This window comes from Crotalus tigris, unplaced genomic scaffold (assembly GCF_016545835.1).
Source record: "Crotalus tigris isolate CLP2741 ecotype Arizona unplaced genomic scaffold, ASM1654583v1 scf7180000017873.753527, whole genome shotgun sequence".
NCBI classification, from domain to species: domain Eukaryota; kingdom Metazoa; phylum Chordata; class Lepidosauria; order Squamata; family Viperidae; genus Crotalus; species Crotalus tigris.
In genome coordinates, this window is record NW_024096692.1 from 652,625 (window position 1) to 665,271 (window position 12,647).

At 34.0% G+C, this 12,647-nt stretch overlaps 1 protein-coding gene across 11 annotated transcripts in view; it reads left to right on the forward strand.

Moving 5' to 3' along the window:
- Positions 1-12,647, forward strand: part of THSD7A (thrombospondin type 1 domain containing 7A) — a 327,958-nt gene that overhangs the window by 298,962 nt on the left and 16,349 nt on the right. For 10 of the 11 annotated variants that reach the window (XM_039343800.1, XM_039343804.1, XM_039343803.1 and 7 more), the window contains 5 exons: positions 460-605; positions 1,127-1,301; positions 8,019-8,192; positions 9,408-9,503; positions 12,076-12,099. In XM_039343800.1, the coding sequence (XP_039199734.1) occupies positions 460-605; positions 1,127-1,301; positions 8,019-8,192; positions 9,408-9,503; positions 12,076-12,099 (615 nt within the window). The remainder of the gene's footprint in view (positions 1-459; positions 606-1,126; positions 1,302-8,018; positions 8,193-9,407; positions 9,504-12,075; positions 12,100-12,647) is intronic. The other variant, XM_039343809.1, reaches the window with a different exon arrangement.

The window sequence follows — 12,647 nt, forward strand, 5'->3', positions numbered from 1 at the left end:
AGCAGGAAAAAAAACCAGAACCAACCCAAATGATTCAGAATCACTAATGGGAGGGGGGGAAAGATGGGGGGGTTATATGTATATAAATTCTTGAAGTACAGCTCAAATCCTGAAGCAGATCTGTCACATCTGACACATAATGGAACTTCGACTTTCCAATTTTAATTGATCCAACCAGCCTTCTCTACTTGGTATCATCTAGCTTTGCTGGACATTAATTAGCCCAATTACTGATTGGAAGTTCTGTGAGTTTAATCTAATACATCTGGAGATCAGTTGAATGGGAAAGATTGATCCAGGCCATGTGAAACTATATTTCTGGGCTGAACCTTAAATGTTCCAGCTATGCAAGGAAGAACATCATTCCTACCTAAGGCAGGACGTATGACCTGAAATGACATGTCTTAAAACACATACAATATCAGTGCTAAATGCTCTGTCTTTTTCTCTGCTTTGAAGGAAGGATGACACGAAAGAGAACTGTTACTCAACCTTTCCAAGGTGATGGCAGGCCTTGTCCTTCACAAATGGAGCAGTTCAAGCCTTGTCCAGTTAAACCTTGTTATCGATGGCAGCATAGTCCATGGGAAGAATGTAAAGTTGAGGTAAAACTACTACCTGCAGCTTTTCATCCTTAGATATTTATAATGCATACATATATATATGGCATCTGGAGTATATGGGGAACAGCAGGTTAAGGAAAGCTGATTTATATACTTCCATTGATGGCCTTATACTTTGTCCTAAACAGAAAAGTGAGACTCTGTAGAATAATTCACTGATGAACTGTTCTGTCTTATCTATACTTGTCTCCTTTATTAAATAAGAACTTTTTATTTAATGTGCACATAGAAAATATATATGACCTGATTTTTCCTAGATTTAGGAAATATACATGACTTAAATGGTTAAACCTAAAATGTTGTGTATCAATTTTGGCTTTTCAGTGGAATTTTTATTTATACAATACATGTAGCTCTTTAGCTATCACACGTTAAGCCACTAATTGTACACACTTTGGCACTAGCTGCGGTTTCAAAGCATGGCCCAATATTCTATTCCTCCGTCCTGGCATTTTATTCAGTTTTTTTTTCTTATTCTGACTTCTTGTAAACATCTTTTCCAGGATGCCCAATGTGGAGAAGGAACAAGAACTAGAAATATTTTCTGTGTGGTCTATGACGGATCTAGTGATGATATTGGCAAAAAAGTCGATGAAGAATATTGTGGGGAAATTGAACCTATGGTTGATGGCAATAAGAAACTTGTACTTGAAGAAGCTTGTACTGTACCTTGTCCAGGTATTTCATTTGTTTGTATATTTTGCAAAACTGATGTTGAATACATGCTGATTGATTTTTTTGGAAGAAAGACAAAAAGAATATGTTATTTCTTATATCGTATTGTTATAGGTCAAAGTAAAGCAAAAGGAATTTTACTTCTCCATTAATCTTTTCTTTAAGCTCTCTTATTACAACAGCAGGGTAAAAGTTATTAGTACATTAATAACTTAATTAGCCTAACATTAATATTTATAAAAAAAAAGAAAATGGGGGACTGCAGAATATTCTCTGGTTTAGAGATAAGCTTGCACAGAATAGCATGAGCATACTTATTACAAAATTGACATTGATTGCATTTGTGGTGGTGCTGATAAAATATGACAGAACTAGCCAGGCCTGTCCTAGCTACAGGACAGGTAAGTCTAGACAGGTAACTTTGTCTATACAAATCCTTTATGAACAGTATTTTGCAAAAGCCTCATTAGATTAAAGCCAGGATAGATCATGGAGATCAATATCTATCGGCCCTGTTTGCGACAATTGGCATATGAAAAATGGCTATTTGGAATGTAAGAGAAATTTATGAAAATGGGCAAGTAATGGAGACATATGCAATAACTAGAACATATGTCAATGTATGAATTATGTTTCCTTGATTGCTATGAATGGATACAAAAGTAGGAATCAATAGGTTAGTGACAGCTACATGTTACAATCCACTAAATAGTAATTAAGAAAGAACCAGAAATGAATTTGAGAAACAATTATGAAACACTGTCAATAAATGCAGAAATATTGTGGGAGGAATATTGTTAAATTGCATGAACAGAGTAGTGAGAATGATAATAATATTGAATCAATCCCCTCTCGCCCAAATAAATGATGATTGTTAGATGAGTATTTGCTCCTCAGAAGTCTTTCTGTTTTGAATAAACGGTTTAAACATAACCATTTTTATTTTTATAAGTTTCATCATTCACTGCTATTCCATCACTCATTTCTAGACAATTTAAAACTACTTTAGGAACTGGAATCTTTTACAATGATTCCTGAAACAGTAATTAGGAAGAAATAGTAAGATAGCCAGCAGGAGAATCAATACATTTTGATTAAGCTTTATTTAAAATTGCCTCTTTTTTTCCATTATAGAATAAAACATAATCTTTACCAATTTTTGCACGGATTTTTTTTTTTTTTTTTTTTTTTTTTGCTAACCAACTCAACAAGAACTTAAAAGTAATCTTTAACTCTACAAGAGCTTTGTTTTTATACTTGGAATTGTATTAGTCTTTTACTTGAACCCCCTTTCCCATCCCACCCTATCTTTCACAAAAAAAATTAACAGCCCTGTGGGGTAGGTTAATAGTGCACTCTGGTTAATATTCAAAAGATGATACATATGCCCCAATTATACAGATATTGTTTTTTCAATAATTCATTTCTTTACCACAATGTTATAATGTTTGCAAATAAACTTTCTTTATTAACACATTGTTAACACTGAGTTGATTTTACTTGTCAACATAATGTAAAAGCAACATGAATTTTTAATAGCCCATGAACTGAAATAATTAAAGCTCTGTACTCATTTGCAAGCTTGGGTGCCTTTCTAGCTTTATGGCCTCCATTTACAATACTTTTTGCAAATATGACTTTAGTCCCATATTTTATTTTATTTTTAGCAGAAAAGGTTTTACTTGGCTCCCTCAATCCATAGTGAAACTTCCATGATTTTTACAAGCATAGAATTTATTTAGTAGAAACTGGAAAATATCTTTCTGCTATGGTTAAATAATTCAATTTTTTGTTTAAAAGTATGAAAATGTAGATGTGTTTTCTGGCACATTTTTCTAAGATCTATATATTTTGTACAGATTTTCCTGAGATACAGATTTTTTTATAAGCATTTTTTAAATCTAATCCATTTTTGTGCCAATCTCTTCATTTGTATAGAAATTTCCTTAATATACACATTTTTTACATTTCTTTAAATTCCCAAGCACACTGAGGATTGGTAAGTATGATTTGTGTGTCTTCAGAGGGTTGCATAGGTATTAGATAGATATGGATATAAACAATTTACATTTCCATGAACATTGAGGTGGAATATTTTTTCATGTATTTCTGATTAGAGTTACGCAGCTTTGAGCATTTACTGTTGTTGTTGTTGTTAATTGCAAAGTCGTGTCTGACCCATCGCGACCCCATGGACAATGTTCCTCCAGGTCTTCCTGTCCTCTACCATCTTCTGGAGTCCATTTAAGTTCACACCTACTGCTTCATCCAGCCATCTCATTCTCTGTTATCCCATTCTTCTATTGGAGCATTTACTAAGGACCCTAAACTCCCCAAAGAGTTTGCTCATTCACAATTGCTCCAGCTTTTCTTTTCTTTTTTTTTTAATGAACCATACTATATCAACATCTAAAATACCAAAACAAAAGCCTTGCGTGTCTATTATTTTAAACCTGCCACCTCTCTTACCACAGAGTTGGAAATCTCTTGGTGCTGCAACTACCGCTAAACTATAACTTCCAGCATCTGTCTTACACTTAACTAAAGCTTCTGGGACATTGTAAACTGTAAATCAGCAAAAGTGGACTTTTCAAAATTTTTCCTTCCTTTTCTGAAAGAGCTCACTTTGGATCCTTTTAAAGCATGACTAAAATGTTCAGTAATTGAAATGAGATAGATGGGCTTATTTCCTTGAGGTTGTCTATGTCTGATTCAACCTTAGAAGAGGAAGTAATAGGAACTATTGGCCTTTTATTGTCTAGTAAGGGTATGATTCAAAGAGCAAAATATGATTAGTAGCTCTTACACATATGTGGCAAGCTTTTCTCTTGATCATACTGAAGCAGCTGTGCTTTGCAGTTGTTGCTGTCTGAGTTCGGTTATTTTCTTGCAGATGTTTCATTACCCAAACCAGGTAACATTATCATTGTATAGAGTAGTGATTCTCAACCTGTGGGTCGGGACCCTATTTGGGGTCGAATGACCATTTCATGGAGGTCGCCAAACAACGCAGTCCGCCATTTTTTTCCCTTTTTCCTTAGCTGTGCTACTCCCTTTTATTCTATTGGCTTTTGAAAGCCAATAGAATAGACTCTCTTGAATATAGTCTAATTCTATTGGCTTTCAAAAGCCAATAGGAATTGTCCAGGCTGTCTCTGCCCTGCTGAGCCCGCTAAAAGTCCCATTCTGCAAATGGTGCTGCACCAGTTGAGTAGTCCTTGACTTATGACCGGTTGAGTAGTCCTTGACTTACGACCGGTTGGGGGTCGCGGCATTAAAAAGATTGAGAACCACTGGTATAGAGCATGATGGTGTTACCTAGTCTGGGTAATGAAGCATCTACAAAAAAACCACCAAGCTCAGAAAGCACCATTTCAATCTGAAGTACAAATATTCTCCTTTATCGCTGGCAGTTGTTCTTCAGACACATGCCTATGTGTGCTCCAAATCTTGTCTTGCCTTTTTTTAAAAAATATATTTTATTGTTTTTTTTTTTATTTTAACAAAGAGTACTTTAGACACACCGTGGTGTTTGGGTAAACAAACAATTCAAGGTAAAAAATATACATAGACAGCTCAACTTAATGCATTCACTATCATCTCTCTATTTCTCACAAATAACATAATAGATTTAATATATTCCATTTCTAGCTTAAATTTCTGTTACTGCTCCACGTGTTTTAAAGCTTTATCAATTTAAAATTACCATAATCAAATATTGTTTTACATCAACAAATTATCACTTCAAGTATCTCTACCATGTATATTGAAGTTTTTAATCTCTTTCATCCCTCTTCTTATCACCAATCTCATTCATTTCTTCTTCCAGTGATAACTAACTTAATTAAAAAAAAACAATGTTAAACCTTAATTCCTTTCAATTCATTACTCAAACTTCAGATATCCAATTAGTTATCATACCTTATCAGATCATATTATTATAGGCAAAAATCACCTAATCAATTTAAGCACTTCAAAATTACATTCTCATGACTGAACATTTTTTTCCAACTCCAGAACATACATTCATATATATGTATATGTATATGTATATGTGTGTGTATGTATGTATGTATGTATATGATTATATATTTTTTATCCTTAATACAATCCATAGAGCCAAGGTTCTTTTATCCAAACCATTCCATACAACAAAAAAGCATCTAACTAATTTAAACACATATGTATATAGTTATAACTGGCTTAATTAAGAGAAAAGAAAAAAAAGAAAAAATAATAATAATGTTAAACCTTAATTCCTTTCAATTCATTACACAAACTTAAAATTCCATCCAATTAATTATCATACCTTATCAGATCATATTATTATACACAATTTAATCAATTTAAACACTTATTGATTTAAACACGCATGTATATAATTGCATTTTTCTTAGTTCTAGCTCTAGATCATTATCCTTAAAACAATCCATAAAATCAACATTGCCTTTTACTCCATTAAACATTTTTAAATTTCTTTTTCAGTCTAATTCTGGGTTTCTTTCTATGCCACACAGGCTTCCATAAAAGCGCTTCCCTTTCAACCAGTAAATCCATTCTTGATGCTTGTAGTAATCTTTGAGAAAATGTACGTCCCTTCCTCTGCAGTAAACGTCTTTTTTCCCTTTCAACCAATAGATCGATTCTTGTTGCTTGTAGTAATCTTTGAGAAAATATAAATCCCTTCCTCTGCAGTAAAAGTCTTTTTCTGTTCTCCTTGCAATGTAGTTGCTTTGTATTTTGAGGTCTTAATCTTTGCTTCTTCTGGTTCTCTGAGTTTCTGAAGAAAGGATTGTCAGATGAAATAAATTCCACTTCTATCTCTGTAAATTCCTCTTCTGGTATATTTTGATTTATGCCATGATCAGTTGTAACCTGGACATCAGTTTGAGCAAATGTAGTAGAATCTCTGGATCTTAATTCTAAAGTACAGTTTTTAAATGTAGCACAAATTTCTGCAGTGGCCTCATAAATCTTTTCCAATATAAGTGCACAGTTCAGTTGTATCTGAGGTTTCTCCATTTTAATATTAATGCTTAAAAGAATCTCTTTTTCTTTTTTGTAGAGGCTTTGTTTAATGTAAAAATATCCACCCTCACAGCTTCACAGGTGCACAGCTTATCTTTAGTGTTTTGAAATTCAATAGAAAAATAAGCAAAGTTGCAATATTAAATTTTCGCCACTAGATGCCCTCAGTGAGTTAAGAAAGTCTTTTCCAAAAATCAATTCTTTTTTTGTGTGCCTTTTAAAGTATAATATATCTATATCTATCTATCTATATCTATTTATCTATCTGTCTGTCTATCTATCTATCTATCTATCTATCTATCTATCTATCTATCTATCTATCTATCTATCTATCTATCTAAGAAATAGTAAAGTTCTTAAAAAGAAAGGAGAGAGAAAACTTTTTCCTTCTTTTTTTCCTTTTTAGTGTCCAAATAAAAATGCCTTTCTTCCCAAAGAAAGCAGAAGCCGCCTTTCCAAGCCAGGGAAATATTTTTTTCAAAAGCTCTTACAGGTACACAAACGAAAAAAGGCAGAAAAGAGAAAAATAAGAAAAAAATTCTCACCCAGATTCACCAAGGGGGCACTCAAAGCTTAGATGTTGTCTAACTTACGGTCTGAAGCGGCAGAGCGATCGGCCATTTTACAGAGATTCATCCGGACAGCTGGAGGAGCCACCGCTCCTCCTTATCCAGACAGCAGCCTCCTTGACGGAAGTCGCACCCTTCAGGGCGACTTTGGACCCATATAAGGGTCCACCGAAGTCTCCTCGTGCGACTAGTGACTCTGCGAACCGGAACCAGAAGCCTTGTCTTGCCTTTTGAACCTGAATATATAGCCCTATCTTTTACCACTATTCTGCTGCCAAATCTATTTAGCTCCAGTGGGTGAAGAGTTAGTTAGACTAGAACTTGGGAGACCAGGCTCAGTCCATCCTCCTTATGGAAGGTCACTTCATGACTATCAGGCAATTACGTCTGTTGGACCAGCCTTCCTTGCAGAATTGTGGAAAACTTACAGTGGGCTATGCTTACATACTGTGGCTTGAGCTCCAGGGGATAAAACAAAAAAACAAAATCAGAATATCAATCTAATAGGTATAGATAGTCTTTGATTAGTGAACACAATTAGGAGTGACTAAGCACCACAATTTCTAAGCAGAAACTCACATAACCGTGATAGGCTTAAGATCTCACTTTCCCTTTAGTCATTAAATCATCACGTGACCAAAACCTAAAATTTTATTTCAGAATTTTTGTTTAATTCTGCATGTTGCAAGGCAGTTGTGAAGCACACAGATGCTGAATATATGAGCAGGATGCTGAGATAGCTTTTTTTCTATACTGTTTTAACTTTGAACCATTTTTTCTATACTGTTTTAACTTTGAACCATCACTAAGCAATGCAGTTATTTAGACCATTATTTGATTGTTTATTAAATGTATGTGCTGCTCATTCTAAATAATATTTTGTAGAGAAATACTTTGTAATCTGTTAATTCATGAAAACTAAAATATATGATATACCAGTTATGTAAATTTATGCTTATACAAAGGTTTGGGAATGAAGTTTATTAAAAATAAATAAATTTGGGCAGAATGGTAATATTTTATGGTCATGGCAGCATTCAATTAACTGTAAGAAATTATCACAAACTCTTTTTCTCTGCTAACATGTTGGGTCATTTATATGCCCCTTCCCTTTGCTGTGTAGGTGACTGTTACTTAAAGGAATGGTCACACTGGAGCATTTGTCAGCTGACCTGCATCAATGGGGAAGATCTTGGTTTTGGAGGAATACAGGTTCGATCACGAGCAGTAATTGTTCAAGATGTAGAAAATCAGCACCTTTGTCCAGACCAAGCTTTGGAGACAAGACAGTGTAGTGGTAAGTGCCAGAATCTATTAGCAAAGAATGTGCCATTCTAGATCAGATTAGATTAGATTAGGTAAACATTATTGTCATTTTTTTCCTGTGGGCACAATGGCACACATTAAAAATGAAATTTATACACATACATAACTCACATTTAAAACAGAATTTTTAAAAATCTGTTAATAAACACACATAATAATAATAATGATAATAATAATAATAATAATAATAATAATAATAATAATAGTAATAATAGTAATAATGGGAATATCTCTCTCTCCTGTTACAGATATAGAAAACGAATGCACACTTTTTCTCTCTGTTCTATCTATAAAGAGGGAGGGTCCAGAGTTGAGCACTGAAACATGCATTGCTCTGTGCAGAAGGTCCCCACTTTTGACCCAATATTTCAATAACAGAGTTGGGACTTGAATGCGGTGTTTGAAGATTGCAGCCATTTATGGCAGAGTGAACTTAGTAAGATAATTCATGTGCTGGTAACATCTAGGCTTGATTCAAACAAGACCTGCCTTTGAAGATAATTCAGAATACAATTTGATAGGAAATACTGCTTCGAGTGAGCATAGGAAAGGAAGTTGTTGGGGTTAAAACAACTTTATTAAGTTTTTGATCCCTCTTTCGGTCAAATTCAAAATGCTGGTGCTTTTTTCAACTGATATCTGTTGCATTGTCCCTTCCAGATGAGTCTAACCCAGTGTTTCTCAACCTTGACAATTTTAAGACATGTGGATTTCAACTCCCAGAATGCTAACCTTTGGTTTGGACCATATGAAGATAACCTCTCAGTGTTAGACAATCATCACATGCCAGGATAGGAAAAAGTCCTTTTAATGATGGCATTATGATTACAGAATATAGGGAAAGTTTCTTGTTGTTCACTTCAATTTCTCTTCTATATCGAACAAGTTACATTTTTTCTTAAAATTGTAAATATTTTAAATGGAATAATGCTGCCCTTATTTGCCATGCAGCCATGCATTTATTTTTAATATCTATAAACTATAAAGTGTTTTTCTTGAAAACTAAATATATCTAAAATAAATATATGCATGAACTATGTGAGGGCTAATTTCTGTACATTTGATGTGCCATTTCTAATTCCTAAAACTGAAATGAGAAGCAAAATGGAAGGCAACCACCAGGTATAACTTTTCAATCCAAGCCAAAAGTTAGAAAATAATGGAATCTTTTCTGTTTTCAATTCAGATGGCCATTGTTATGAATACAATTGGATGGCCAGCCCCTGGAAAGGGTCATCTCGGACTGTATGGTGCCAAAGATCAGATGGTTTGAATGTTACAGGTAATATTAATTTTACCTTCCTTTTTACAGTATTGAATAAACTAAATTATGTTTAGAAATTGTAGAAAGAGTTAGTACTGTAGGCATTTGTTAGTGTCTAAATTAGGGATAGTAAGAATATGACTGTTCAGATGTTATTAAAACAGAACCCATATCACACTCTCTTGACACTGCAATAATCTAGCAGGAGTTAGAGTCTATCAACATCTGGAATAGGCATATGGTTCTTATTGCTAGTTTAGATAAAGCAACAAAGTTGAATTAGAAGTGCTTACAGACGGCTAAATGAGTGAGCTCCAATGTTACGCACTATTTTCTGAAAACAGCTTTTTTGGACCTGGACAGATTTGCTTTTGAGTAGGCATATGCAGGATCTCTTATAATAATTACATCTATTTAAGTCTGATTCATTACAACTTTGAGTATAAAAACTCCAATGTGAACATTTCAGAACTTGACATGTTAGACAAATCATACAAAGTCTGCATGAAAAATCAGAAGCATTTGGCATTTCTGAATGTAAAGTTTAGCCTTGAATATATTCATTAAAAACTATTTTCATAATAGCATGCAACTCATAATGGATTTCAGTGCCAATATAAATTTCCCCCAAAAAATCAGTGTAAATGTCTATGATTAATTGATTAGCCAATTCTTATAGTCCTCTGATCCATGGATAGCTGGCATGAGGCAATAGGAAATTATTTAGGAGCCATTAAAGAACTTTTCTATGGAGAGCCCTTAAATTCTTGATATGAATAGAAGTCTGTCAGAGCTCTTAAGGTCTCTTGAGAAATGTTAATGAGTACTTTAAAATCCTATATTAATTTACTATCATTTTTATAGCACTGAGAATATCTAGTTAATAGGCGTTAGTCATAGTCAAATAACTTTTGCTTTAGCTACAATACAATTTGATTTATTACAGCATCATTCATTCATTCAGCAGCTTTCCATCTATTTTATTCACTTATTCATTACAGTGAATAATTACATTCATTACAGTGATTCATATTAAAAAACATTGGGGTTTGAATTAAGTTTTCACGGCCAGCACTTTGACTTTTTGACCTTCACCCAGACACTTCTTTTTTTATTAGTATAAATAAAATAAACTCTTAATCAACATAAGCAATTTTACATCTTACTGTTTTAAGAGATAAGTACCTACATACCAATGAAACCACTGAAAAAGCAAGGTGTAATTGTGCTAGATCTGGGGTGAAATCTATCCATTGAAATTTATAGTGTGACCATTCTGTTCACTAGCTATTTGGCATTAAGTAAAGTGCTTCTCTGTACATGGGATAGTTTTTAACTTCCTTCCTATTGAAGCCTCTGTCACCATACCTTTTTAGAGAACCCAATAATCCTCAGAACCTTCTTTATAGAGCCAGGACAATAGAATAAAAATCAAGAGCCCAATCTTGTATACAACTGGCAGACAAGATTATTCCTGGGTGAGATTTTCATGGCAAAGCTGCCAACTGCTCCTTGAGCAGAAGGTGGTTGTGAGTTTAGGAAAACCCTCAAATTGGATATCAGGCCTGAATATTAATGTCCAACCCCTATTGCACCAGATCTTAGATCACAAGTCTATCCGGATGGTCACTCAAGCCTTGGTCATCTCTCCTGTAGACTATTACAATATATTCTTCATAAGGATGTTCTGAAAGTTCATTTAGAAACTGCAACTTATTCAGAATATAGTGGACCAATGATGGACATAACCACAGTACAGTCATATAACATCTCCAATAATGAGTTGCATTTGTTGCCATTAGGTTCTGGGTGCACTTCAAGGTGTTGAACTCTATAATGTTCTTATATCATTGGCCCTGGTTATCTGAGACAAGCAAAGTTGGCATGCTCAAGATAAATAAAACAGTATTATATGATGAGACTCAGGAAGTGAGTTTTCTCTATCACTGAGCTTGCTTTCTGGAACAATAAGTCCTTCCTAAGATTCATATGAACCCTACAATCCCTTGTTTAAATAGTCATTAAAAACATGGATTTTATCCAAGGGTTTGTACTAGGATGGATGGCAGGGATTTTTATAGAAATACCTATGATAGATCATAGGTTTTGTTGCTGTTTCTGGTCATCACTGTTGTTACTGTTATAATATACTGTTTTTTACCTATTTTTGTCGTGGTACACTGCCAGAGTTTATAGCTGGAGAGTCTGATAAATTTGAGAAATAAATAAACTTTAGTTAAGCAGACACTGGGTTGTATTCCTCAAAATTATATTCTTCTTGCTAGGTTATTTCCCAACACTATGCACATTGCTTTATAATTATGTATTAAAGAGCTAAATTGTTTTCTACAAGTTGCCAAAAGTTTTCACTGGTTTTTAACAGACATGCATAATTTGGCTGATTATGAAATGGTTATTCTTATGTTCATTTGATTGCTCTGAACAATTACAAAGTGTTGACTGAAATATAAATGGTTAAAATACAGTTATATTGTAATTACTTAGAACACAGTTGTTTTCATTCGCTGGCCTTCCATCACAGTATGATTGCTTTGTGTGGCCTTTTGATATCTACATTTTATTTTTGCAGATACCTTAATTCACAATGAACTGGGTGAGGAAGCAGTTTCTTCCTGTAGTTCCTCAGATGACTGACATATTTTAAGAAAGGCACTTACAGGCATGTGCAACTGTTCCCCGGATGTACACACATTTTAACATGTCAGCTAGCAACATTGATCTAGCAATCAGTATCACTCCTTTGGTTAACATACAGTTGCCTAATTGCACCTAATTGCATCTACAGATTTCTACATTGTTTTTCACCATTGTGAGGGATGGGCAGGTTTATTTTACAATAATTGTTGATGCAGTCAATATTTATTTATTTATTCAATTTATATTACATCATCTTACTCATTGAGCATTGAAACTCAATAGATTGCCAGAGTTATGTATGGTACATAACTTGGTTTTATTATTAGATAGACAAAAGTAGACAACCGGACATCTCCAAAGGCCGGCAACACTAATTCTGGCTCAAAATAATGGTGAAAACCTATGTGGATTTAATAAAGCCAAGTAACCATTCTGAATTAATAACCTCCATCCACTGAAAAGACCAAAACCAAAAAAAAGTTCATGCTTTGGGAACTGATAATT